This window comes from Mustelus asterias, chromosome 10, assembly GCF_964213995.1.
Source record: "Mustelus asterias chromosome 10, sMusAst1.hap1.1, whole genome shotgun sequence".
Classification (NCBI taxonomy): Eukaryota; Metazoa; Chordata; class Chondrichthyes; order Carcharhiniformes; family Triakidae; genus Mustelus; species Mustelus asterias.
In genome coordinates, this window is record NC_135810.1 from 13,432,784 (window position 1) to 13,460,717 (window position 27,934).

The window sequence follows — 27,934 nt, forward strand, 5'->3', positions numbered from 1 at the left end:
TCCCATAACCCCACACATTTACTCTGCTAATCCCCCCGACACTCGGGTCAATTTAGCGTGGCCAATCAACCTAACCCACACATCTCTGGACTATGGGAGGAAACCGGAGCACCCGGAGGAAACCCATGCAGACACGGGGAAAATATGCAAACTCCACACAGTGACCGAGGCCAGAATTGAACCTGGCGCTGTGAGACAGCAGTGCTCACCACTGTGCCACCATGCCGTCCAGCCCATCAACATTCATGTTATGATGAGTTTACTGAAAGACTTTATTTGACATCCCACCTTCATGGGGCTGACATGTCTAATAGCCACTGTCCTGTAAATCTCTTCCATTGAAATGTCGAGGAGTAGTCAATTAGCACACGGGAAACACATTTTCATTTGAAGTAACTTCTCGGATCTGTCTGTCCAGAAACCACAACATAAGTCACCTGAATTTCCAGAGTCCATTTTGTGAGGGAGCAATGTCCATTATTCAATGTTGTTCTCTTTTTTAAAGAAATACAGTATTCACTGTCCAATTATTTTTACTGGTGTGACGTGACAGTCACAAGAATCCCCATGATATCTCCAGGCATTCCCCTGCTGACATTGAGCTTCATCAAGCCAACTTTCAGCATTTGTAAGATGGTATGTATAACTCTCTGTCACCCATTGTCTCCACTTGAAGTGAACTCACCTTCAGTTTGACAGATACTTCCTCAATCTCAGCAAATACTTCCACTATAGCAGCAGAAAATACATTCACAATAGGATTCAGTTTATCCATCTGCTTCAGGTTCGAGCTCCTAGATTCTCCATTCAGCTACTCTTAATTTTTCTATATATTCTAATACACAAAATAAATCTGAACTAAATTCTTCCTTACTGATATTGATGTCTCTCCCACATTGTTCTCTGGATCAGTGTGATCCATCACAGAAGATAAGGTGGCTATGTTTTACACAGCCTCCTTTGATTCAAGGCGAAACGCAGCAGTTTGAAGAAAGGGACGTGACTGCCTATGGGATCTGCCTGGAGACAAGCACACAAGAACTCTCAACGAGGCTGCCCGGAGAAAAACCCATGTGATCTTCTGTGTATAGAGACAGAAATTTAAATTGAAAATTTTTTCCAAGTCAAGTACAAATTTTGACAATTTCCCAATTATGTTAAGCCTGTCCCCTCTGATTTTTGAACTTCCTGCCAATGGAAGCCACTTGTCCTTATCTCCTCTCTCAAAACAAAAATAACATTGAATTGGGAGATTAGGCCAATCTTTGATCAAAACTGAACAACAGTGAAGTAATGGTTAAAATGATTTATTTTAGAGTGGCATATGGTCAATACTTCTGTGAAAATGCAACACTTATTGGTAGAGGAGTTGATTCCAGGGATGAAGGACTTGCCCTCTGCAGGGATTGAGCAGTTTAGGTCTATACTCTCTGGAGTTTAGAGGAATGAGAGGTGATCCAATTGAGGTATAGTAGATGCGAAAGGGGATTGACAGGGTAGATGTAGAGTGGATGTTTCACCTTGTTGGACATTCTAGAATGAGAGGCCATAGTTTTAGGCTGATAGGTGGCAGATTTAAAACAGAAATAAGGAAGAATTACTTCTCTCAAAGAGTCGTGAATCTGTGGAGTTCCTTCCCCCAGAGTTCAGTGGACCCTGGAGCCCTGAACAAATTTGAGGAGATAGTTGGGTTTTAATTATTAGCGAGATGAAGCGTTGTAAGGAGCAGACTGGAAGGTGGAGATGAGGCCAAGATGAGATCAGTCATTATCGTATTGAATGGTGGAGCAGGTGCGAGGGGCTGAATTGCCGACTCCTAGCTCTTATGTCTTCTTGTAGAGCCCTGTGACTTTACAATTGATCTTCACTACCTGAACTGAAGCAGCCTGCATTGTGCTCGGCTAACTTCATTCTGTTCCAACATTCCCTGTAACTCCAACAAGAGGGTTCATGCATCTTGAGGCAGGTTCACAAATGTATGCACTGTGCAAATTAGTCCTGGAAGAAGTTACAGGGCAAAGGGGAAAGAGCTGGAGTGTGTGGCTGAATTGGGCAGGTCTCAGAGTGCTGGCACAGACACTGAGGGCTAAATGGCCTCCCTTCTGTGCTGTCAGATTCTATGATTCTGGAAACTCCAGATTGATTGAGGAATGTCCAGCTACTAACCACATGTACCTCTTGACACTGGGTTTATTCAGTTACACCATGAGCACTCGAACATAGAATCCCTACAGTGCAGAAGTAGGTCATTTGGCCCATTGAGTCTGCACCCACTCTCTGACAGAGTATCTTACCCAGGTCCCCTCCCCCTCCCTATCCTTGTAATCGCACATTTGCCATGGCCAATTCACCTAACGTGCACATCTTTGGACTGTGGGCGGAAACCAGAGCACCCGGAGAAAACTCACACAGACACGGGGAGAACGTGCAAACTCCGCACAGTCACCCAAGGCCAGAATTGAACTCAGGTCCCTTGTGCTGTGAGGCAGCAGTGCTAACCACTGTGCCGCCCACTCATTCATGTTAACACAACCCGTTTTTGGGTGTGCACCAGATGGGAAGACAAGTTTATTTATTTATTAGTGTCACAAGTAGGCTTACATTAACATTGCAGTGAAACTACTGTGAAAATCTCCTAGTCGCCACACTCTGGCACCCATTCGGGTACACTGAGGGAGAATTTAGCATGGCTGATGCACCTAACCAGCACGTTTTTTGGACTGTGGGAAGAAACCGGAGCACCCGGAGGAAACCCTCGCAGACATGGGGAGAACGTGTAAACTGTACAGTAACCCAAGCCGGGAATTGAACCCTGGTACCTGGCGCTGTGAGGCAGCAGTGCTAACCACTGTGCCACCGTGCTGACAAGGACCATTCTCTACATATTCATTCATGGCAATCAGCGCTTTGAAATTCTTTTCAAAGCATTTACCAGGATGCTGCCTGGTTTGGAGGGTAGTTCTTATGAGGAAAGGTTGAGGGAGCTAGGGCTGTTCTCTCTGGAGCGGAGGAGGCTGAGGGGAGACTTAATAGAGGTTTATAAAATGATGAAGGGGATAGATAGAGTGAACGTTCAAAGACTATTTCCTCGGGTGGATGGAGCTATTACAAGGGGACATAACTATAGGGTTCATGGGGGGAGATATCGGAAGGATATCAGAGGTAGGTTCTTTACGCAGAGAGTGGTTGGGGTGTGGAATGGACTGCCTGCAGTGATAGTGGAGTCAGACACTTTAGGAACATTTAAGTGGTTAGTGGATAGGCACATGGAGCACACCAGGATGATAGGGAGTGGGATAGCTTGATCTTGGTTTCAGATAAAGCTCGGCACAACATCGTGGGCCGAAGGGCCTGTTCTGTGCTGTACTGTTCTATTTATTTGAACGTGTTTGAGTTAGCCTGCTGGAAGACATTTCAAATAACCTCAGAAACCACAAAGGAGAGAATAGATTTTTTTTTTGTTTTATAGAACCCACATCGGATACAGGCATAATTTGATATGATTCGGTAATATTTATAACAAACACACAGACACAGTGGAGAATCAAGCACTGTGGAACTCAATGGGTTGAAGAAATGGCAATTGAGAAATTCAGTTCCAATTTTCTCAGAATATTCTCCATCTTTGGACTTCAGCCGGTGGTGTTGCACGGGGAAGAGGTTCCGATTCAGTGGCGCATCTGCAACATCAACCGACGTGAAAGCGGTGGGATTTGGCACCTCGCAAGTGCTGGTGTCTGAAGAGGAACTGGTGGAATGCCTCACCATCCCACTTGTCAACAGTGGTCCACCGCTAGGGCGTGAAGCAATGAGCTGCTCTGATTACTGTTAATCCGGCACAATCAAAACAGGTTTCGTATTGGAAGCACGCCGTTCCGTGAAAATACATTCTTTTTATTTATTTATTTTTTACACACATTTACCACATGATTTTCCGACAAATTTATTACCGTCCTCGCCCCAGTAGCTAAATATGGCAGGAAAAGAAGAATTGTCATAGAACCGTCACCTTGTTTTTGTTTTCATCTTAATGATCAACCCTTGCTGAAGTATAACACAAAGTAATACGGCAGATGCTGTGGTCACCCAACAGTCTCCCACTGTGATGCTAAACGTATTAAACACCAAATAATTTGGCTGAAGGAGTGTCAAAGTTGTGTTTTGTTTTTAGATAAAGGACATTTTAGGTACCACTCTCTCTAAATTTGCCATTCTTACATTACAAAGGCCTCCGTACAATTCCCTGTGAGCCACGTACCATGTAGATCAGTGACTGAGAAGCCTGGTAAAGCATGCACTTTCCCTTATCAGGACAGCTTCTGCGCTCCTACTCCTGCACTCCCCTTACGTTTTTTTGCCCCTGACCGCCTCACGGCTTATTGTTTCCTATTTTCACTTTGCTACTGTCCAGTTCCTCGTTCATTGCTTCAGGCTTTCTTGAGGAGAAAAGCCCCGAGTTCTTCCTTGGCAGAAGCTCCCCGTCAGACAGGGCGTCCGGGGGCAAATATTTGCGCATGTGGTCTATCGTCTTTAAGTGCGTCTGTTTTTCCTGCTCCATTGTACGGATCAAGAGCTTCATTTTATTTTCTCTGCTCAAAATGCTTTCAATGCTGGCTTCCAGATTCTGTATCTTGAAGCGAGTGGCCTGCAGAACGAAGAATAAAACACGCTTAGTGGCTTATTACTGAGACACTGAAATAACAGAAGAGGCAGTGGAGTAGAGCAGTAGCAACCTGTGTACCAACGTCTATCTAAACAGTGCGAGCACCTCCTTCACCCATTTTTATCTGTCCTCCAATTTCCTTCCATTTCTCTGCTCATGTTCCGCAGACACGCTGGGCGAGACCGGTAATTCCTGCCCGAGGTCAACGGAGATTTCCGTTGTCGGACCCTCGCCCGCTCCGATTCCATGGCAGACAATGTGGTAAAGTTCCAGCCAGTAGCCTTTTGCGCCATTCCTAAGTTGCCATATTTCAAATGTGGCCTTACCTTGTTGGTTGACCGGCTGTTCGACCGGGGAGGGGTCGGATGGGGGTGGGACGGATGGAATGGCACCACAATCTAACCAGATCTAATCTTCCCCAGATTTTGTCATAGATTCGCTAATTCACAGAACTTTGGCAGACTCACTTAAGCAGGATCCAAAGACAGAACACTGACTGATGTTACCTCTCTCCGCGTCCCCCCCTGCTGCTGAGAGGTCCCTGAGGGACTGCCTGTGTTGCCAAATGCAAAACCCGCTAATGTCGCACTGGTTACTCTGCTCTCTATCTGCTTGAAGGGCTCTGCAGTTTATTTTTGACATTCCATCCCAGGCCTCACTAACAGCTACCAACACCAGGCCTGGCAGCTGTTGCCTCGATCAAGGGAGCTTGTCAGATAATAACGCAGCTCTTCACACTGCATACACTCTACAGTGCTTCCTATTATGAGCACCGTAATGTCTAATCACATGGAAGTTAGGGAGGTCCTTTGTTCTTTCCGCATGCCATTCCTGGAGGCAAGTTTGCACCAGACATCCAGGAGGGTACACCCAGAAATCATCGTGCAAGCGCTCCTCAATGAGGGCCTTCTCTCAGCCGCCCTTATTATCTATATGAGCGCCACAGAGCTCAGCCCAATCTGCCACATGCTGCTGCCAGTAGTCAGGGGTGTCAGGGGTCCGCATCGCGGCCGGATGAAACATGCCAGCACAAGGGATTGGCTGTACATCGCTGAGAGAGAGAAGGTGGGGTAGACATCCGGAGGGCAGGGGAGGGGGCTAACATCTGACTCTCCTTCGGGTTACAAATAACAGTTCATGCACTGACTGCCCAGGTGCATCAAGTATGATAGCATGACAGCTTCCTCCCAAGGCCCTCGGATATTCCTGGGGTCTTCAAGGACCACCCCAGGTTGCCGGGATCGCTCATGGGGGACAAGGGTTACCTGCTGGGGTCTTAGCTGATTAAAGCCTGTCCAGGGGCCTGAGACCAAGGCGGAGACCTGATACAATCAGGCCTACGCTGCCACCCGATCTGTCATTGAACGATGCAATGGCGTGCTCCAGATTGGTCCTGCTGCCTGGTGGTGCTCTTAAGTACAGCCCCCAGAGAGTCGCCCACGTCATGGTGGTCCGCTGTGCTCTCCACAACCTTGAAAAGCAGCCTGGCGACATTAGGAAGGAGGACCATGCCTATTCCTCTGGGGAGGAGGCAGACCAGGAGAGACTGGAGGACGAGCTCAAGGCAAACCCAGAAAATGGTGGGTGGCAGGGGTCCCGCATGCCAGGAGGACGAGGGAGGCCCTCATTGCTGCCAGATGCTCCGATTAGGAGGCTTGGTGTCTGGCAGCTCCAGCACCCCCTCCCCCAAGGAGAACCTTCAACAAAATCCCACTTTTACATCTTAAAACACAGTACTGAGAGAGGGCTGCACTGTCTGAGCTGCTGTCCTTTGGGCAAGATCTTAAAACAAGATTCCTTCTGCCTCTTCAGACAACTAAAAAGCTTCTGTGACATGACGGGTGTAGAGGAAGGAGTTTTCCCCATGTTCTGGCCGACATTCATCCTCTACCCAGCACTATCACAACTAAGTGGTCTCTGAACTCTGCTGTTTTTTTTGTGAGATCTCACCACATGCGACTTGCCTGCTACGTCAGTTCACACGAGTCCAAGTACACTTCACAAGGAAACCATTGCCTCAGAGGCTTTTTGGACCCTTGAGGACATGAAAAGCTCAGCAAATTATTTATCTCCTTCTTCAAATTGTCCCCAAGCAGCCAAAACTGAAGGAAGCTTACTGGAGGGCGCATTAAGAGCACGGGGAGGTGGGCAGGCTTCCGCAGCAAAGTGTTCAGCGGACACCATTGTGTTTTAGGCCAATGGTGTCCACTGAACACAATGGTGTCCACTGGACACCATTGTGTTCAGTGAACACCATTGGCCTAAAACAAATATGTAAGAACACAGGGCTTAGGAGCAGGAGTAGGCCATTCAGCCCTTCGAGCGCACTCCTCCATTCACTAAGATCATGGCTGATCTGGCTGCGTCTCCACTTTGCCCTGTGTAATCCTTGTCCATCAACAATCTGTCTCACTCAATGAATTCAATGATCCAGCCTCCACTGCTTTCTGGGGCAGAGAATTCCACATCCTAGCCACTCTTTGAGAGAAAGGATTTCTCCTCATCTCCGTCTCAGCCCCTTCGCCTTAGGCTGTATTTCCTGGTTCTAGTCTCTCCCAGAAGTGGAAACATCTTCCTATATCTACCCTAACAAAGGGCCCTCAGGATCGAATATGTTCCAATAAGAAATACTAATTAGAACCATAGAAACCCTACAGTGCAGAAGGAGGCCATTCAGCCCATCGAGTCTGCACTGACTCTCCCACCATAAGTCTAATATCTTGTCCTTCCCTAGAACTGAGGTATAAAATAAATTGTTAAAGAAACATCGATGTCACAACGATGGGGAAGGAGGAACTTGGTCAGTCACTGGAGAACTACAATTAAGGGCAAATTGATCATCCACAGATGATTGTACATATTTCTCTGGCCTCATATTACAATTTATTGTGAGTCTCAACGCAGCAGAGTGTAGGTTCACATTGTATATTTTGATATAATTTGAGTGAACTTAATAATGCCGGACAAATAATCCTAACGTTTGAGTGTACTTCATTATTTCCTGTGGTTCCCACGTCTGAACCAGATTAAATTGGCATAATGTTAGACATCTTCTAATATGTCGACATCAGCCCAGTGATATTAGGCTTTCTGGGGTCAGACAACTTTCATGTCTTACAAATGAATCCTCTGCGCAAAAAATAACCTTGATGGTATCGATGAATGGGAATCCAAGCAAAAAAAAACTGAGCGACAGGCAGTAATTGTCACTGCTACAGAATCATAGAATCCTACAGTGAAGAAGGAGGAATTTTGGCCCATCGAGCCTGCACCGATAACAATCCCACCCAGGCCCTATCCCCATAGCCCCATGTATTTACCCTGCTAATCTCCCTGACACAAAGGGGCAATTTAGCACGGCCAATCAACCTAACCTACATGTTTTTCGGACTGTGGGAGGAAACCAGACCACCCGGAGGAAACCCACGCAGACGTGGGAAAAATGTGCAAACTCCACACAGACAGGAATTGAACCCAGGTCCCTTGCGCTGTGAGGCAGCAGTGCTCAGCACTGTGCCACTGTGCCGTTGCCAGGGCGATTAAAATTTCAAAACAAGATATGAAAATCAGGCAGTACGCCGCCACCTGTACAGTATAAAATTAGGCATGTTCATCTCACACCCTGAGATAGCATCATTTTGTCCTTTCATGTGAACCGTTTCATGGTTGAAGCCAATGTTACCTGAAGTTTCTCCAGTAGCTCCATGTTCTGTCTCTTGAGCTGGCAATTTGCTCTCTCTAGTTTCTCCAGACGGTCCCCATCATCGCAGGGTGATGCACCCTCCACCATCTCATCTTGCAACACATGGTATTCTACCTCATAGGCATGGAGCTGTTTGGAAATGTCCATCTCGAATACCTGCAATACACCCGGCAATGATTCACTGAAAACAGCGAATAAGTGAGTCTCTGGTTGAAAATTCCCATTAGGGGAAACTGGTTTCTATTATTTATGAGGTCTAATTATGGATTATAAAGAAACCACGAGGTAAACAGGTGTAAAGCGAACAGGAATGGTCTATTCAATGTCGTGTCAATAGCACAAGACTGCCCTAGGAAGTTCCATGATGTGGAGATGCCGGCGTTGGACTGGGGTAAACACAGTAAGAAGTTTAACAACACCAGGTTAAAGTCCAACAGGTTTATTTGGTAGCTTGTGTGGCTTTTGCTACCAAATAAACCTGTTGGACTTTAACCTGGTGTTGTTAAACTTCTTACTAGGAAGTTCCACTCAGGGTGGAGCTTGTGCCCTGGGTCACCTGACCCATTTACTTAAAGGGGCATAAGTCCAATTAAATTTTTTCATAAGTCTAAAGTTTATTTATTAGTGTCACAAGTAGGCTTACATTAACACTGCAATGAAGCTACTATGAAAATCCCCTCGTCGCCACACTCCGGCGCCTGTTCAGGTACACTGAGGAAGAATTTAGCATGGCCAATGCACCTAACCAGCATGACTTTCGGACGGAAACCGGAGCACCCAGAGGAAACCCACGCAAACATGGGAAGTACGTGCAGACTCCGCACAGGCAGTGACCCGAGCCGGGAATCGAACCCGGATCTACATACATAACAGTTTAGTTAGCTTTAAATCTAAAACAGGATTGTGACCTTTCCCCTGGAGCATGGAAACAGCTTATCAGAAAATTATCTCGACACGCTGATCAAAAAATGAAGATTAATTTTGTGCGTTCATAATAAAGGGGTAATGCTGGAAAGAAGTGCTGGTAAAGTAATAGTGAGCTCACAATGTCCCATTATCATTAGTGTGGGGGAAAAGAACACCAAGTTATAGCAAGAAAGAGATTTGTCATCAGTCGCAAATCACTGAAGGATTTGAGGTGTTAGCCTGGTGAGTACAGCAGCTCGGTAACAATCTTCCTGTGAGTTTCAGGGAATCTCTGGCTCTGCATCATAAATGTGGATGTATTTCTGGCATTTAGGGCTGGCATTTAATGTAAAAGGGAAAGTTCCATTGCCCCAGATGACCATAGGCTGCTCTCCACTCTGAGGGGGGAGAGCTGACTGGTGGTGATTTAACCTGAGGATCACCACACCTCAGGCAAGGGGCAAGGTTGAGAAGGCACAGCCTTCACCAATAACCCTCAGCAGCTGCGGGAATTGAACCCACACTGTTGGCATCGCACTGCATCACCAATTGGGCGTTCAGCCAACTGAGCAAAACCAACACCCCATATTAATGTTGTAAAAACTCTTGTTAATGACGCAATTTATGGTTCTGACATGAAACTTAACGTTGAAGGTCCAGAAAGGGAAGAACTGAAACTGCTGAGTCGCACAGAAGGACATCAGTCAGCCCCAGTTGTTGGAGCTTGCAGAGACAGGGAAGGGCAGCGCCATGGAAAGATTTCAAAACTGACAACAGAGTGATGAGATTGAGGCCTTGCTGAGTAACGAGTCATAGAATCATAGAATCCCTACAGTGCAGAAGGAATCCATTCGGCCCATCGAGTCTGCACCGACCACAATCCCACCCAGGGCCTATCCCTGTAACTCCACATATTTACCTTGCTGATTTATTCTGACACTAAGAGTCAATTTAGCATGGCCAATCCACCTAACCTGCACATCTTTGGAAGGAAACCCACGCAGACACTGGGAGAATGTGCAGTCTCCGCACAGACAGTCACCCAAGGCTGGAATTGAACCTGGGTCCCTGGCGTTATGAGGCAGCAGTGCTAACCACCGTGCCACTCATGTCATCAATACAGTTACATGTACTGGAAGCAAACCGGAACTGGGAGGAGCATCTCAAACAGCCTTTCTTAAGCCCTCTGGTGATCCTGCACAGGTGGATATTCCCCGGGAGGAAGATGGAATGGGAGGGTGCTGTGATGCCTGAAGATGTCTCTGGATCTCATACTCGGTACAGATACAGGTTTTGCTGGTACGTCTATGACACTTCTGGGACATTGAGATTCCGTAACCCTGCTAATAGCTGCTTCCCAGCTAAATGATCTAAACTGCAAAAAACAAACTTTCACCTGTGGTAGCTTAGTGTAAATGTCGGGGAAACATCTTTTTCACACAACGCATGTCGCTAGTTTGTGTTGAATTATTTAATTAACGGAACACAGTTCGATGTGTTTTCTCACATTCTGTACCACTGACAACAGTATGCCTTGGGCTGAACTGACAGACAGGATCTCCCTTAGGACCCAAGGATCACGATGAACCAGCTCAAACGCCAGTCAATTCCAAAATTGTTATCATGCTCTCGGATCCTAAACAACAGTTATGTTTTTCAATGTTGGCTATTAAGCTGGACATATGAGGGAAAATAAATCTCTTAAGTATAGCATAGCTGTGCTATATAAATATTGCGTAGAAAGCTGCACTTGACATGTATTAAATAAGCAGTAAAACATACTGAGTAAAACGCTAACTCACTGTTGAGGGCTACTGTGCTAACAGCATTACTTAGGAGTGATCAACAATGTCATAAACTTTAGTCCTGTTCTGTAATTTGATGTCAAACACTTTAAGCCTAGTCTGTAAATTACAAGTAACATTAGCTTTATGGCTCCCTTGGACTAATACATGACTATTAACGGCCTTATATTATCCTACAGGATGATTTATGGAGAAACACGCAATAGACTAGGCTGCACTTGTGGCCGCAATATCTTTATTATATCAGAGGCAGGCAATGCGGCGGTAAAATACTAAATTGCTATGGACAGGTGTCAGTTTTAAAATAGTATCCCACATGAGGATATTTCAGCAGTTTGGAGTTGGCCCATTTTATTGGAGGTGATGGCCTAGTGACATTATCGCTGGACTATTAATCCAGGAACTCAGCTAACGTATCCGGGTCCCCGGATTCGAATCCCGCCATGGCAGATGTTGGAATTTGAATTCAATATATAAAGAAAATCTGGAATTAAGAATTAAGAATCTACTGATGACCATGAAACCATTTTTGGAAAAATGCATCTGGTTCAATAATGTCCTTTAGGGAATGAAATCTGCCGTCCATACCTGGTCTGGCCTACTTGTGACTCCAGAGCCACAGCAATGTGGTTGACTCTCAACTGCCCTTGGGCAAGAAGGAATGGGCAATAAATGCTGGCCAACCAGCGACGCCCATGTCCCACGAATGAATAAAAGAAAAATCCAAAATACTTCCTTGTTATATCATAAACTTCGGTGTTCTGATGCAAAGGACAGTTTAAATCTGAAAATTATTGACTAGTAAATACTTCTTAAGTGTCAAATACAGGGTAGCGGAGCTAAAGAAGATAAAAGGAACATTTGTTTTCAGGTGGACGGCACCTGCAAAGTGTGCCGTCCACAAGTTAGTACATAATCAGTGTCACAATGACGGAATGATTTGTGCTGTTGCTGGACTAACTATGAAGTACTCTTTCTATGTCGGAACCTCCATAAAACCTCCAAAATGCTCCAAAAATGCAAACCCAGGCAATGGCATTAAAAGGTTCACAGTAACGACATTCGTACCTGAGCCATGGTTTTCTCCATTTGTGTATTATTCAGATTTGGAATGGTGGTTTTGATGAAATCTACAATGCTCTCAAAGCTGTCACATTGCAGGATGGATGGTCCGTGACTGCTCAGCAGACTGAGGGCCACTTTAAAAATCACATCAGTCCCTTGGAGAAACATTATATCTGTGGTTTTGGAAAAAGAAAAGAGAATACAGACCCACACGTTAGTCTGAACATTTCATTACTCGAGTCAAAATTCTCATCTATTCATTGGTAACAGTAAAGTTTAAAAAGAAACAGTATTCGGTTCATGGGTCTTTGAAATACATCAATAATGTTGCGGTGATACGTTAGGACCTCAGGCAGGACACTTCCCCCAAGGGGTTCCCAAAGGAGACACTTACTGAAGCAGCTTACCTGCGGAAAAAAATGCATGTTGTGATGACTTTTGAGCAGTATAATTCATCAACTCTGTCAAGCGTAACAATCCAGAATACCGTATTGCTCAAGGGTTGCTCTTTAGAATTCTCCAACACAGCTCCAAAGAGTGGTAAGCTATGGGCCTGTGCTCGTAATTGTCCCTGTGGGGAGTTCTGTTTAAATCTGCTCCCTTGGGCAGTTGGCAGACGGAGGCACCTTCACAGACTTCCCAAATACGTTGAGGTCTCTTAAGTTTATTATGAATCCACACACAGTTTTGAATACTCCACCGTTCGTTGTATAGAGTGAAGCCCGCCACACAAATGCAACCAAACTTCACCTGTTAGCCACACTCGGTGGTGGTAATGGTTCGGGGGGGGGGGGGGGGGGGGGCGTTGGGATTATGCTTTCATTCCCATGGTTACCATTTCCCTCCACAATCCTCCGCCATGGCACAGGTGCATATAAGCAATGCAGGATGCAGTAAAAACTGCAATTATATGTCTATCGTGCTGTCCAACACGTCATTTCTTCCTCAAGAGTAGAATCAGATTAAATCAGACATTAAAGCTGAAATGGACCCTTTTTTAAAATGTCGCACCCTTCCCTTTTTTGTGTTCTCTGTGCTTAACAGGTTCAGTATCTAGAACGGGAAGAACTTTCATTTCAGTTCTTACTATCAGATTTGTTGTTATGAGGTCATGTGAAATAAAGGTCTGTCCAGGATAATGGCCTATCATTCTGCCATAACAATGTGACTGAGTCACAAACGTGGAAGGGCTACTGCTATGTCAGACACTTTCCTTCCTCACACATACCAGTGACGAGCCTAGACATAGGTGTGACTCTGTATTCACACTCTCGTCCCAGACTCCCCTGGTTCAAGCCTCACTCGGGAGACATTTTTTAAAAACACTCATGGAGTGTAGGCCAATATTTATTGCCTATGTCTAATTGCCCTTGAGAAGGTGGTGATGAGCTGCCTTCTTGAACCGCTGCAGTCCATGTGGTGTAGATACACCCAGAGTGCTGTTAGCAAGAGAGTTTTAGGAATTTGACCCAGCGACAGTGAAGGAATGGTGATATATTTCCAAGTCAAGGTGGTGAGTGGTTGGAGGGGAACTTGTAGGTGGTGGTATTCCCATGTGTCTGCTGCCCTTATCTTTCTAGATGGTAGAGGTAATGTGTTTGGAAGGTGGCGTCTATGGAGCCTTGATGAGTGACTGCGGTGCATGTTGTGAATGGTACAAGCTGATACAACAATGCATCGGTGGTAGAGGGAATGGATGTTGAAGATGGTGGATGGGATACCAATCAAGCGGGGCTGCCTTGTCCTGGATGGTTTTGAGCTTTTTGAGTATTGTTGGAGCTGTACTCTCCAAGCAAGTGGGGAATATTCCATCACACTCCTGGCTTGTGTAGCTGGTGGACAGTCTTTGGGGAGTCAGGAGATGAGTTATTCGCCACAGGATTCCTAGCCTCTGACCTGCTCTTATAGTCACAGTATTTATACCACTGGTTCAGTTTCTGGTCAGTGGTAATCCCATGTTGTTGACAGGGGGGGATTCAGTGATAACAGTGCTATTGACTGTCAAGGGGAGATGGTTAGATTCTCTCTTGTTGGAGATGGTCTTTACCTGACACTTGTGTGACACAAATGTTACTTGCTACCCAAAGCCTGACTGCTGTCCAGTCTTGCTGCGTTTGGACACAGACGGCTTCAGTATTTGAGGAGTTGCGTATGGTGCTGAACATTGTGCAATCATCCGTAAACATCTCCACTTCTAACCTTAAGATGGAGGGAAGGCCATTGACGAAACAGCTGACAATGGTGTGAGCCTTGGGCACTCTGAGGAATTGGAGTACATAATTACAGACCAACACTCCAGTGCAGGACTGAGGGAGAGCCGCACTGTTGGAGGTGCTGCCTTCTAGATGAAACACTAAACTGAGGCCCTCTCTGCTTGCTCCAGTGGGCATAAAGGATCTTTGCGGCACTCTTTTAAAGAACAGCAGTGGAATTCTACCCAGTGCCCTGGTCAACATTGACTATTTAACCAAAATGATTAATACAGATGATCTGATCACTGTCACACTGATGACTGTGGGACCTGGTTATAGTCAAACCTACTGCAGCATTATATTAGCAATGGCACATCAAAGGTAACAATGAATGTAAAACACTTTGGGAGGTTCTGAAAGGTGTTATATAAATTCAGGCTCTTTCTTTCCTTGCCAATTTAGTGCCACTTGGACTAATTCAGGAGCTGCTTGAGGTCATTCAAACATTGCTGCCCGTGTTCCAAGTGCACCAGGTCCTCCTCGTCCATCTCTCCCAGTGCTTGCTGATCCACAACAGCACTGGATCAGGCAACAAACACCTTGATCTAAAAATTCCCATCCTCGTTTCCAAATTCCTTGCTCCTCCCAATCTCTGCAAACTCCTCCAACTTAGTTGGTTAAAGCGCCTGTCTAGTAAACAGGAGATCCTGAGTTCGAATCTCAGCACTGCCTTAGCAGAAATTGCATTTTTAGGGTGGCACCGTGGCACCGTGGTTAGCATTGCTGCCTCACAGCGCCAGGGAGCCGGGTTCGATTCCCGGCTTGGATCACACTCTGTGCGTAATCTGCACATTCTCCCCGTGTCTGCGTGTGTTTCCTCCGGGTGCTCCAGTTTCCTCCCACAGTCTGAAAGACGTGCTGGTTAGCTGCATTGGCCAATGCTAAATTCTCCCTCAGTGTACCCGAACAGGTGCCGGAGTGTGGCGACTAGGAGATTTTCACAGTAACTACATTGCAGTGTTAATGTAAACCTACTTGTGACACTAATAAATAAACTTAAACTCAAACTCTCTGAGATATTTGCACTCCTCTAATTCTGACCATCTGAGCATCCCTGATTTAAACCACTCACCACTGACGATAGTGACCTCAACTGTCAAGAAGCTCATCCCGGGAATTCCTTCCTGCAGCCACTCCACCTCACAATCTCGTTTCTTCCTTCAAGGACCTCTTTAAAGCCGACGGCCGGAATTTTATCACTGTTCAGGCCGGCGGGATTTTTCCATCCCGCTACAGCGAACGGAGATTTGGTTGAGTGCCAAATTCTCCGACTTCGCTGCAGCGGGAGCATGGCGTGAATGGCAAGCAAGATCATGCCCGACGATTTGCACCCAGCTTTTGACTATCTGCATTAATATCGCTAATGTGGCTCAGTGTCAAATTTTGCATTATCGTGTGAAGCATCTCGGGATGCTTTATCCTGATAAATCCATGATATAAATACAAGTTGTTGGTGGAAAAGTATTTTGCCACTTCGCTGTTTTCCATCGTTGCATGCAGGCTTCAGATCCATACAGTGACAAGTCTGACAGTTTCAAACTGAGCTGTTAAAATGGTCCACAAGCTACAGGAACGGGAAGGAGGAGATCTAACAATGGAATTCAGCTAGATGGGGTAGGAGAGTGTACAGTTCTGGTCACCCTATTATAGAAAGGATATTATTCAACTCGAAAGAGTGCAGAAAAGATTTACTAGGATGCTACTGGGACTTGATGGTTTGAGTTATAAGGAGAGGCTGGATAGACTGGGACTTTTTTCCCTGGAGCTTAGGGGACTTAGGGGTGATCTTATAGAGGTCTATAAAATAATGAGGGACATAGATCAGCTAGATAGTCAACACCTTTTCCCAAAGGTAGGGGAGACTAAAACTAGAGGGCATAGGTTTAAGGTGAGAGGGGAGAGATACAGAAGGGTCCAGAGGGGCAATTTTTTTGCACAGAGGGTGGTGAGTGTCTGGAACGAGCTGCCAAAGGTAGTAGTAGAGGCGGGTACAATTTTGTCTTTTAAAAAGCATTTAGATAGTTACATGGGGAAGTGGGTATAGTGGGATATGGGCCAAATGCGGGCAATTGGGACTAGCTTAGTGGTTTAAAAAAAAAGGGTGTCATGGAGAAGTTGGGCTGAAGGGCCTGTTTCCATGCTGCAAACCTCTGACTCTATGATTCTCTGAGAGTGGAGATGTGAGTAAGAATATATATTTAGTGGTTAGCTATGGGAATAATAGGGGATCTCGGGGATTAGGTAGCTGTATGGGAGTCCATCCCAGAGAGATAGTAAACAGCGTGATTGGATAGACAGCACTTTCTTGATGCAGGCCTGCTTCGGCTGAAGGAAAGCATTATCCAGACTCTTGTTCTGTATCAGCTCTAACATTTGGAAAATGAAGGCCATACTTACCAAAGACCCTGGCTACAAATCCCAACGGGAACTGGGAGGCGAAGAAAGTGAGGAACCACGGAGCTGCGTATAGACTGGGGCTGACCTCATTGTCTTCCAGGTGGTTGTACAAATCCCGGTGATAGTCGTGCAGAAGTCTTGACAGCTGGTACATCTGAATCTGCCCAAAGGACAAAGCATTTTCAGGATGGTTTCAGCAGGCAGCACACACAAATCTTCCTGCAATTCTGTGCTAAGTGAGATTAGAGGCTCACAACTCTGAACACACACAATCAAACACACATTTACACACACACACACAAAACATACACACACACACACACGCACATACACACACACGCACACACACAAAACATACACACACACACAAAACATACACACACACACAAAATATGCACACACGCACACATACACACACACACACACATACACACAAAACATACACACACACAAAATATGCACATACAAAACATACACACACCTACATACAAACACACACAAACTCACACACTCACAGGCACACAAGCACAGACACATACACACACACACATGCTGCCACACTCAGGTTTATTATATCACAGTTTTCCCACTTTGTTAGTGCCAGTGTTACATTGGACTTTGTCTCCCCCCCCAACACCGTCCCAGTGTCCTTGTGTTCAGCATCCACTGACCATTGCTTATAGTGCACAAGGATAGCACTGGGCTTAGCTCTGGAATGCAGTCCTCCTCCTCCCTCCCACTTCTCCCACTCACCCTGTCCCCTCACCCCTCCCCTCCCGCCATGGAGAATCGTCCACCAACATTCAAAACTGTTTCTACACTGCTAGGACGGCACTCGGGTGAGGTACTGTATCGCAGCTTGTGATACTGATGACTACCAGGAACATACCAATAACCTCAGAACAGAGAGACATACACTGCTGAGGAGAAAGCCACTCGGCAAACAGATATGAAGGGTGAAAATAAAAAGATTTGTTGAGGTCTTTTAGATAAAAATTTATATATCTGAACACCTTCCTATTTGTTCCTATCTTAAACAGTCACTAAAGTACCCAACATACTTGAAAGTTTGTTTTAAGTCAGATTCCCAAGACTGAAGGAACCATTTATTCCGTTAAAGATGGCATTAGCCATTGCAGCTTTAAAAGTAATTATTTTATTAGTCACAAGTGAGGCTTACATTAACACTGCAATGAATTTACTGTGAAATTCCCCATGTCACCACAGTCCGGCGCCTGTTCGGGTCAATGCACCTAACCAGCACACCTCTCAGACTGTGGGAGGAAACCGGAGCACCCGGAGGAAACCCACGCAGACACAGGGAGAACATGCAAACTCTGCACAGACAATGATGCAAGCTGGGAATCGAACCCAGGTTCCTGGCACTGTGAAGCTGCAGTGCTAACCACTGTGCCATTGTGCCGCCCGAGATCGAATAGATCCCACAGTACTGCTGCAATTATTGAAAAGCGTAATGTAGGATTTATTTTTGCCCACTGCCGGTTCAGTAACTAGTGAAGATACAAGATATAATTCAACAAAGTATATAGTATTTTGCCCACCTATGCAACTCAAGCAGAAATACTGAGCCTCATATATACATGTATTTGCTTCAAGCTGTTATTTACCAGATAGCAGCTGATGGTCCTTGAGAGGATGCAGTGGAGATTGACTAGGATAGATTGAGGGATGAGAGATTTAAGCCACATTTGTTAGGTTCGAGAAGCTGGAGTTGTTTTCACCTTGGAGCAGAGGCGGTTAAGGGAAGGCGCAGAAGATTATGACAGATTTAGACAATGCAGACATAGATTTTGATACTCCGGCCTCGCCCGTAGTTGGAATTCTCCAGTCCCATTGCAACGAGTGGAGATTTGGCTGAGCACCAAATTCTCTGTTGCCGCGGGCAGCGGTGGTGAGGGTGTTGAAAATGATAAGCGGTTTGGATAAGGAAAGTGAAGTGAAGCCACTGACGGGGGGATCAGTGTCCAGAGGATACACATTTAAAATAACCCAGTAAGACGCTCCTTAAATCCCAGTCCTTTGAACAAGCTTTTTGGTTTCCCCCTCAGCCACTCCTAGGCTTGAATTCTCCGGCCGTTCAATCCAGCGGAATTCTCCGGTCCCGCCGGTGTGCCCGTGGAGTGACATCAATGGGAATTCCCATTGACAGCAGCGGGACTGGAGAATCTTGCCGCGAGCAAACAACGAGCCACCTCCCGCCAGTGGGAAACACGGGGCTGGGAGGCCGGAGAATCCTGGCCCGGATCTCTCATTCCCCCCTCCACCCCCCCCCCCCCCCCCCCCCCCCCCCATGCCTCTGTAAAACACCTTGGGACATTCTTTATATTAAAGGCATCAAGTTTGCATGTTTCTGAAATGCACTCCAGATTTCAGTGGGTTGATGTAACACACACGGAGGAGCTCACTGCACAGCGGCACGTCAGAAAATCAAGGCGGTGCTGAATGAACTGCTCAAGGCTCACCCTCGCAGCATGTGGCTGCCACCTGAGCACAGCAACGCGGCAATCCCTCACATCGCACTCCCATCTGTGAGCCGTCGCGCCTGTAACATTCTGCGAAAGAGGCTGCCCTTATCTGCTGCCCTCCCTGTGCATTGCCTTCTGCTGCAGACAGCAAAACGCAATTGATTTCACCGGGCTGCCAAGTTCACAATGTGGGTTACTCTGAATAATGGATGCCCTCCCTTTATTATCTCGCTCATTTATAATCTGCCGAGCCACAGTGAGCACACTCACTCTGCTCCTGACAGCCTCATTATGTACTGCTGCTGATAACCGCGTGAGGCTGCCTGGGTGTCACTGAGTCATGCGACACGCACAAGGCTGTGCTCGCATTACCAGCTCCATATTTCATCTCATGCTGCTTTTCCCCTTGGCTGAGCTTCACAAGAGGGAGGAAAGAAATCTGAAGAGCGTCCAAAGGAAACTGTGATCTTGGATTGTCCAGAGGTAACTGAGTCCGTGCAATTTTAACCCACTGCTTTTGCCATTTTATATCTTATGGGGCGGCTCGGTGGCGCAGTGGTTAGCACTGCTGCCTCACAGCACCAGGGACCTGGGTTCGATTCCCGGTTCGGGTCACTGTCTGTGCGGAGTCTGCACATTCCCCCTCTGTCTGCGTGGGTTTCCTCCGGGTGCTCTAGGTTCCTCCCTAACCAGACGTGTTGGTTAGGTGCATTGAATCATAGAATCATAGAAACCCTACAGTACAGAAAGAGGCCATTCGGCCCATCGAGTCTGCACCGACCACAATCCCACCAAGGCCCTAGCCCCATATCCCTACATATTTACCCACTAATCCCTCTAACCTACACATCTCAGGACACTAAGGGCAATTTAGAATGGCCAATCAACCTAACCCGCACATCTTTGGACTGTGGGAGGAAACTGGAGCACCCGGAGGAAACCCACGCAGACACGAGGAGAATGTGCAAACTCCACACAGACAGTGACCCAAGCTGGGAATCGAACCCAGGTCCCTGGAGCTGTGAAGCAGCAGTGCTAACCACTGTGCCGCCCTGCTAAATTCTCCCTCAGTGTATCTGAACAGGCGCCGGATTGTGCGACTCGGGGATTTTCACAGTAACTTCATTGCAGTGTTAATGTAAGTCTACTTGTGACTAATAAATTTTTAAAAATCATTATTCCAAAATTCCTGCGGATCAAAGCTTCCCTCATTACTGCCCAGTGCCAAGGCTTGCTCCAGTAGCTTCGGCCCAACGGGTGCACCGACCACAATCCCACCCAGGCCCTATCCCCATAACTCCATGCATTTACCCTAGCTAGACCCCCTGACACTAAGGGGCAATTTAACACGGTCAATCAACCTAACCCACACAGCTTTGGACTGTGGAGGAAACCGGAGCACCCAGAGGAAACCCGGGGAGGACACGGGGAGAATGTGCAAACTCCACACAGACAATGACCCGAGGCTGGAATTGAACCCAGGTCCCTGGCGCTGTGAGGCAGCAGTGCTAACCATTGTGCCACTATGCCGTCCCCCGGAAGGCTCAGGGTGCATTTGATAGAATATTAATAATCACGAGGGGGCTGGGCACAGTAGGTAGGGATAAATGGAGATGGATCAATGGCGAGAGGGCACGGATTTAAGGTGATTGGTAAAACAAGCAATGGTGGCATGAGGGAAAATGTATTCACGCAGTCAGGCTGAGAATGGACTGCCTGAGAGTGAGGTGGAGGCAGGTTCAATCGAAGCATTCAAAAGGGAATTAGGCTGTGATCTGAAGAGGAACAATCCAGGGAAGGGGAATTGAAAACTAGAGGGCAGAGGTGTAAGGTGAACAAAGAACATAGAACAAAGAAAATTACAGCACAGGAACAGGCCCTTCAGCCCTCCAAGCCTGCACCGACCATGCTGCCCGACTGAACTAAAACCCCTTAGTTCTCCTTCTGGGGACCATATCCCTCTATTCCCATCTCATTCATGTATTTGTCCAGACGCCCCTTAAAACTCACTACCGTATTCGCTTCCACTACCTCCCCTGGCAGCGAGTTCCAGGCACCCACCACCCTTTTTGTAAAAAACTTGCCTCGTACATCTCCTTTAAACCTTGCCCCTCGCACCTTAAACCTATGCCTCCCAGTAATTGACTCTTCCACCCTGAGAGGGGAAAGATTTAAAAGTGACCTGAGGGGCAACTTCTTCACACAGAGGGTGGTGCGTATATGGAATGAGCTGCCAGAGAAAGTGGTTGAGGCAGGCACAACAGCAACATTTAAAAAGCATTTGGATAAGTACATGGATGGGAAAGGATTAGAGGGAAATGGGCCAAACGCGGGCAATTGGGACGAGCTGGGAGAACATCATGGTCGGTGTGGGATCCTTTATACGGTTTGCTTCATTAATGCAAAGGCTTCATTTTAAGATATTTCTGCCTATGTAACTAAATGCTAAGCTTCTAAAGTTAACTTGGCCACCTTTTGAACTCGGCAAGCATGCTGGGATTAGCTTGGAAAATTGACTGCGTTCTTTCAAAGTACAATGCTAGCAGAAACGGCTTTCTCATAAGCCAAAACAAAGCACTCACAGCCACAGCTGCAAATTGTATGAAAGTTAGAGACACAGCTTGTACCAAGCAATTTCAATACGAGATAATGGAGAAGTTATAATTCTGTATGCAGCCGTTTGTGTTCAGTGTGAGGTTTGGGTCAAGTCTGTGTCAGGACTGGCTGGTATCTTTCTCTCTTTCTCTCTCTCTCCAATAAATCAGTTTTTTCACTTTCTGTAACATGTTAATTTTAAAATTCTGCTCAATAAAAGAAATTCAACATACCAGTGCTGTCTCCCTCTATTCTGAGGAATGAATGGACCCGACAGTCGGCATGGACCAGTTGGGCCGAAGGGCCTGTTTCCGTGCTGTATTGCTCTATGACCCTGGCAATTCTGGATAAATGCTCCCTCGAAACAGTGTGGCTGCACAGTCTCCCACTCCGAACTCTTTAAGTTACCACGTGTGCACTGCCGCAACACAATACTTAAAGCACTTAAATAAATCGTGCCTTCACCCGCAAAAAGAATTTGAGGAAATGTTACTGTGGAATAGATTTTTCGCTTGGAAACTCTCGGTCAATGCATAGTTAATAAGACCATAAGACATAGGAACAGAATTAGGCCATTGACCCATCGAGTCTGCTCCGCCATTCAACCAGGGCTGATTTTTTTTCTCATCCCCATTCTCTAGCCCACAACCCCGATCCTCTTATCAATCAAGAACCTATCTATCTCTGTCTTAAAGACACTCAATGACTTCGGCCTCCACAGCCTTCTGCGGCAAAGAGTTCCACAGATTCACCACTCTCTGGCTGAAGAAATTCCTTCTCACCTCTGTTTTAAAGGACCATCGCTTTAGCCTGAGGTTGTGCCATCTGGTTCTAGTTTTTCCTACTAGTGGAAACATCCTCTCCACGTCCACTCTATCCAGGCCTCGCAGTATCCTGTAAGTTTCAATAAGATCCTCCCCTCATCCTTCTAAACTCCAACCAGAGACCCAGAGTCCTCAACCGTTCCTCTTACGACAAGCCCTTCATTCCAGGGATCGTTCTGTACCCAAGCTGGGAAAGTGGGATTGTTACAGGGCAAAGTGTTTGGGAGGCAGCTTGATTGCGCTGTCATTCAAAAAATAAAAGGTCGCTTACTGGAGACAGAGGAACTCACAATACCTGCAACGACATCATGTCAGGCCTGTACTGCTTCCGGAAGCCCAGGTCATACATCAGGAACTTCAGCATTTCGAATGCTTGCTCTTCACTCGTGTGCAGAAGGAGGACCCCGGCAACGAAGCTGATGCCCTGGCAGTAGCCTACTTCCTTGTCCAGCAATGAGTAGGCTTTGAGGAGATTAAACAGCGAGAGTTGGCCAGCTCCCAACTGTGCCGAGAAATACGCATGGGTGGGAAACGTCCGTCCTGTAAGAACACGAGAAAGAAGCAGGGTTATTTTACTTTCCTGTCGCATGAGTTTTACTGTATGTTCTGGTAATATTTTCACATTCTTGTCCTGGGAAAACAATCAGTCCCATGCAATGCTTCTTGCTGTAAATGGACAGTGAGTTCACTCTGCTAGTTGAGGGTACCATCAATCACTGGCAGTAGGTGAGGTTTTTAGCGTTACATAAGAAGCAGAGAGGATTCTATCAGAGAGGGATTAGAATATCACTCGAACCGGCATCAGGAGACCCAAGAAGATTGGCAGCTGCCCCTTCTTCAACCAAAGCAGCAGAACGATGCCTTTAGGAATGTGCTTCTTGTGGAACTGGATACTACAATACCTGTCAACTCCCTCCACCCCTGAAACTTCACCCCTCTGACATAGGCCAACTGCCTCTGGCTTCATACAACAGGTGGAAGGAGGTCACAATATCCTGCTCTGATGCCAGAGAATCGTTCTCCCGCACAGATGCTGCAGTTAAAGGAGTCATTGGAACATCAGGGAGGCCATTTAACCCCTCAGGCATGCTCCATTTTCCAAATAGATCATGGTTGATCATAGCTCCACAGCAGCGATATGGCATAGCAGTGTTTGCAAAGTTTTGTGAAGTTTATTTATTAGTCACAAGTAAGGCTTACATTAACACTGCAATGAGGTTCCTGTGAAAATCTCCTAGTCGCCACACTCCGGCGCCTGTTCGGGTACACTGAGTGAGAATTTAGCAGGGCCAATACACCCTAACCAGCACATCTTTCGGATTGTGGTAGGAAACCAGAGCACCCGGAGGAAACCCACGCAGACACGGGGAGAACGTGCAAACTCCACACAGACAGTGACCCAAGCCAGGAATCGAACCTGGGTCCCTGGTGCTGTGAGGCAGCAGTGCTAATCACTGTGCCACCGCACGGACCTATGTGGTAAGGTATAACAGCAGTACGGTATAGCAGTGAGGTATAGCAGCAGAATGGCATAGAGTGGTATGGTATAGCAGTGGTTATGGTATAGAGTGGTATGGTACAGCAGTGGTATGGTATAGAGTGTTATGGTATAACAGTGGTATGGTATAGAGTGGTATGGTATAGCAGTGTTATGGTATAGAGTGGTATGGTATAGCAGTGTTATGGTATAGCAGTGGGGGTATAGCAGTGGTATGGTATAGAGTGTTATGGTATAGCAGTGGGGTATAGCAGTGGAATGATATAGCAGCGGTATGGTATAGCAATAGTATGGTCTATCAGTGGTATGGTATAGCAGCAATATGGTACTTATGATCCCATGGCTGCGCATGAGGATGTCCTGCAGAGGAAGAAAATAATGACTTGCCTTCACATGGCAACTTTAATACAGGAAAGCACCCGGGGATGATCTTACCAAAAAACTTCAAAGTCCCGAACAAGCGTGAAAACGGGAGAGTTTCAGATCCGTTTTTTTCAGCGAGGCCACAAGTCCAATCTTATGTCACTCTGAGCAAAACGTAATGCACAAACTGTGTCCCGCCAGTAGGGGGAGGGGGTGGGGCCTAATCTCACTGGAAGGCTGGCAGCTGACAGTAGAGGGCCTGACCGCGCAGACGAAGATCTCCCAATTCTGTCAGTCACCTCCATCCCCTGGACACCGCCGCCTCTCCCCGCCACCCCCACGCCCCCCCCCCCCCCCCCCCCCCCACACCACCCTCCCCGCCCCGTGATCACCGGCCTCCTCGGCCGATCGACCCCCCCCAACCCCTGCCCCCACCCTCTCGGGGTGCCTCAATGGTCCAGTCCTACCAGCGAGGCCACCACGACAGGTCCCCGTTGATGGGAGCCGTACGTGATCCCCGCCGGTGAGAACCTTCTCTGGCACGGCTGGACGATTGCGTCCCGGGCTCGCTAATAATGTTCAAATCCATATTCACATATTGAGATCAGCCCCCTGTCCTTCCCGGGAGCAAGGCTGATCTCACCATATATCTGGGCCCGGTAAGGTCGCGAGAGGAGAGAAAATGGGCCTAGTCTATGAAACATCTCTGATTTTAATCGCCCCACCATTGGTGTCCCTGCCTTCAGTTGCTGAGGCCCCATGTTCTGGGATTCCCTTCCTAAACCTCACTGCCTCACTTTCCTCCTAATTTGGCAGGGAGTGGGATTTCTACTGAAAACATCCCAACCAATGAGGTGGATATGTTTATTTTAAGCCACTCAAAAGAGATGGGACTAGCAGGATAACAACTCCTGGCATGCCAGGGGAGTGTGAGAGAGAGAGAGAGAGACAGAGAGAATAGGTAATGCAGGAGAAAGCTCTTTACCCAGAGAGCGGGGAGAATGTGAAAGTCACTCTCACGGGGAGTGGTGGAAGTGAATGGTGTCGATAGATTTGTGGGTGAGTCGTATGTCTTCTTGACTACATTCTCCACCTGCATTGCCACTTTCAGTGACCTGTGTACCTGTACACCCAGAACCCTCTGCCTATCAATACTCTTAAGGGTTCTGCCATTTACTGTATATTTCCTATCTGTATTAGACCTTCCAAAATGCAGTACCTCACATTTGTCTGGATTAAACTCCATCTGCCATCTCTCCGCCCAAGTCTCCAATTGATCTATATCCTGCTGTATCCTCTGATGGTCCTCATTACTATCCGCAAATCCACCAATCTTTGTGTCGTCCGCAAACTTTAACACTATGTTTATCCATGGTCTATCCACAGCACGGTGGCACAGCGGTTAGCACTGCTGCCTCACAGTACCAGGCAGCCAGGTTCAATTCCTGGTTTGGGTCACTGTCTGTGTGGAGTTTGCACATTCTCCCCGTATCTGCGTGGGTTTCCTACAGGTGCTCCGGTTTCCTCCCACAGTCCAAAGATGCGTGGGTTAGGTTGATTGGCCGTGATAAATTAGCTCTAGTGTCAGGGGGATTAGCAGGGTAAATATGTGGGGTCACAGGAATAGGGCCTGGGTGGGATTGTGGTTGATGCAGACTCAATGGGCTGAATGGCCTCCTTCTGCACTGTCGGGATTCGATGATTCTATGAAGGTGAGAGTTGACAAATGGAAGGCAGAAGAGTAAAATAGTACCCTGAAACTTAATTAGTTTATAGTTCATTTATTAGTTTCACAATTAGACTTACATTAACACTGCAATGAAGTTACTGTGAAAATCCCCTAGTCGCCACTCTCTGGCGCCTGTTCGGGTACACTGAGGGAGAATTTAGCATGGGTAATGCACCTAACCAGCACGTCTTTCAGACTGTGTGAGGAAATCGGAGCACCCGGAGGAAACCCACGCAGACACGGGGAGAAGAAGCAGACTCCACACAGTGACCCAAGCCGGGAATTGAACCTGGCTCCCTGGCGATGTGAGGCAGCAGTGCTAACCACTGTGCGATCGTGCCACCCACAATAGAAATAATTAAAGCACAACAGTGTGAATAACATAAATGGGAGACAAAAGATCACTGAAAAACAAAATAATTATACTGGAGAAGAAAGATATAAGAATCTCAGACAAGATCAGCCGAGTGAAAGCAAGAGGGAGAAGAGGAACTTAACCGAAAGGACAAGTTTGCAACTGCAGTTGTTTAAGGCTGTTCCAAATTAGAGTAGAGTGTGCAACATCACCATCTGCTGGTCACAAAATCTTACTACATAGGAAAAAAAATGTTTTTACTTTGGCCAAAATTATTTTCCCAAATATGGGGCGATTTTCCAACCCATGAGATGCACCTTGGGGCAATTTAATTTACTTTAAAGGTGCTGTGTAAGAAAATGGAAGATGTTCTTCTGATAAACCGATAAATCCAACTGCTCTCAGTAATGCACGGTTAAGGGACACTGTTCTTTTGACTTTTGTGTAACCAAAGTTACTTAAAAAGTGCTCTTACCAAGGTCCACCAGGATAGCGTGCTGCTGAGTCGTCAGCTGTTTCAAAAGTTCTTTGTATGAGATATCGGTCGGTTGCTGTTTCTCTGGTAACCGGTGTCTCAAGCGGTACTGCTCGGCTAAGAATTGCCAGATCTCTCCTCTCCGAGCTTTTGGTACACCTGTCACACAAAGGCACCCTCATTAAAAGCAGATCGCAACGCGCGCCCTTCCAACTCCTGCCACTATACAAACGCAAACAATAATAAATGAAGTCTATTTCCCTTGACGGAAGAATTTGTGCATTTAGATAGCACCTTTTGTGACGATTGGCTGTCGACAAGTATGTTTGGAGTGCAGCCTCTGTTTCAATGTAGCAGCCAATTTGCGCACAGCAAGATTCAACAGAGAAGGAATTCAGTAATGGCCAAGAAAAAGATACAAAAGTCTGAGGTCACGTATCAACCGACTCAAGAACAGCTTCTTCCCTGCTGCTGTCAGACTTTTGAATGGACCTACCTTGCATTAAATTGATCTTTCTCTACACCCTAGCTATGACTGGAACACTACATTCTGCACCCTTTGCTTTCCTTCTCTATGAACGGTATGCTTTGTCTGTATAGCACGCAAGAAACAATACTTTTCACTGTATGTTAATACACGTGACAATAATAAATCAAATCAAATCAAAAGGTCATCGTTTCTTATTTTAATTGAGGGATAAATATTGGCCAGGACACCAGGGTTAAATTCTCTATTCGCTTTTGAAATAGGGAACCATGGCATCTTCTATGCCCACCTGAGGGCAGACATCTTATCGGAAAGTTGGCACATGTGCCAG

The 27,934-nt window shown here is 46.6% G+C and overlaps 1 protein-coding gene across 2 annotated transcripts in view; it reads right to left on the bottom strand.

Annotated features, from left to right (window-relative positions):
* Positions 1-3,439: 3,439 nt before the first annotated feature.
* tbc1d4 (TBC1 domain family, member 4) overlaps positions 3,440-27,934 on the bottom strand; it is a 277,707-nt gene continuing 253,212 nt past the window's right edge. For both annotated transcript variants that reach the window (XM_078221580.1, XM_078221578.1), the window contains 6 exons: positions 27,117-27,275; positions 22,992-23,236; positions 16,792-16,951; positions 12,146-12,315; positions 8,346-8,522; positions 3,440-4,645 (listed from right to left, as the gene is read on the bottom strand). In XM_078221580.1, the coding sequence (XP_078077706.1) occupies positions 4,370-4,645; positions 8,346-8,522; positions 12,146-12,315; positions 16,792-16,951; positions 22,992-23,236; positions 27,117-27,275 (1,187 nt within the window). In that variant the 3' untranslated portion in view covers positions 3,440-4,369. The remainder of the gene's footprint in view (positions 4,646-8,345; positions 8,523-12,145; positions 12,316-16,791; positions 16,952-22,991; positions 23,237-27,116; positions 27,276-27,934) is intronic.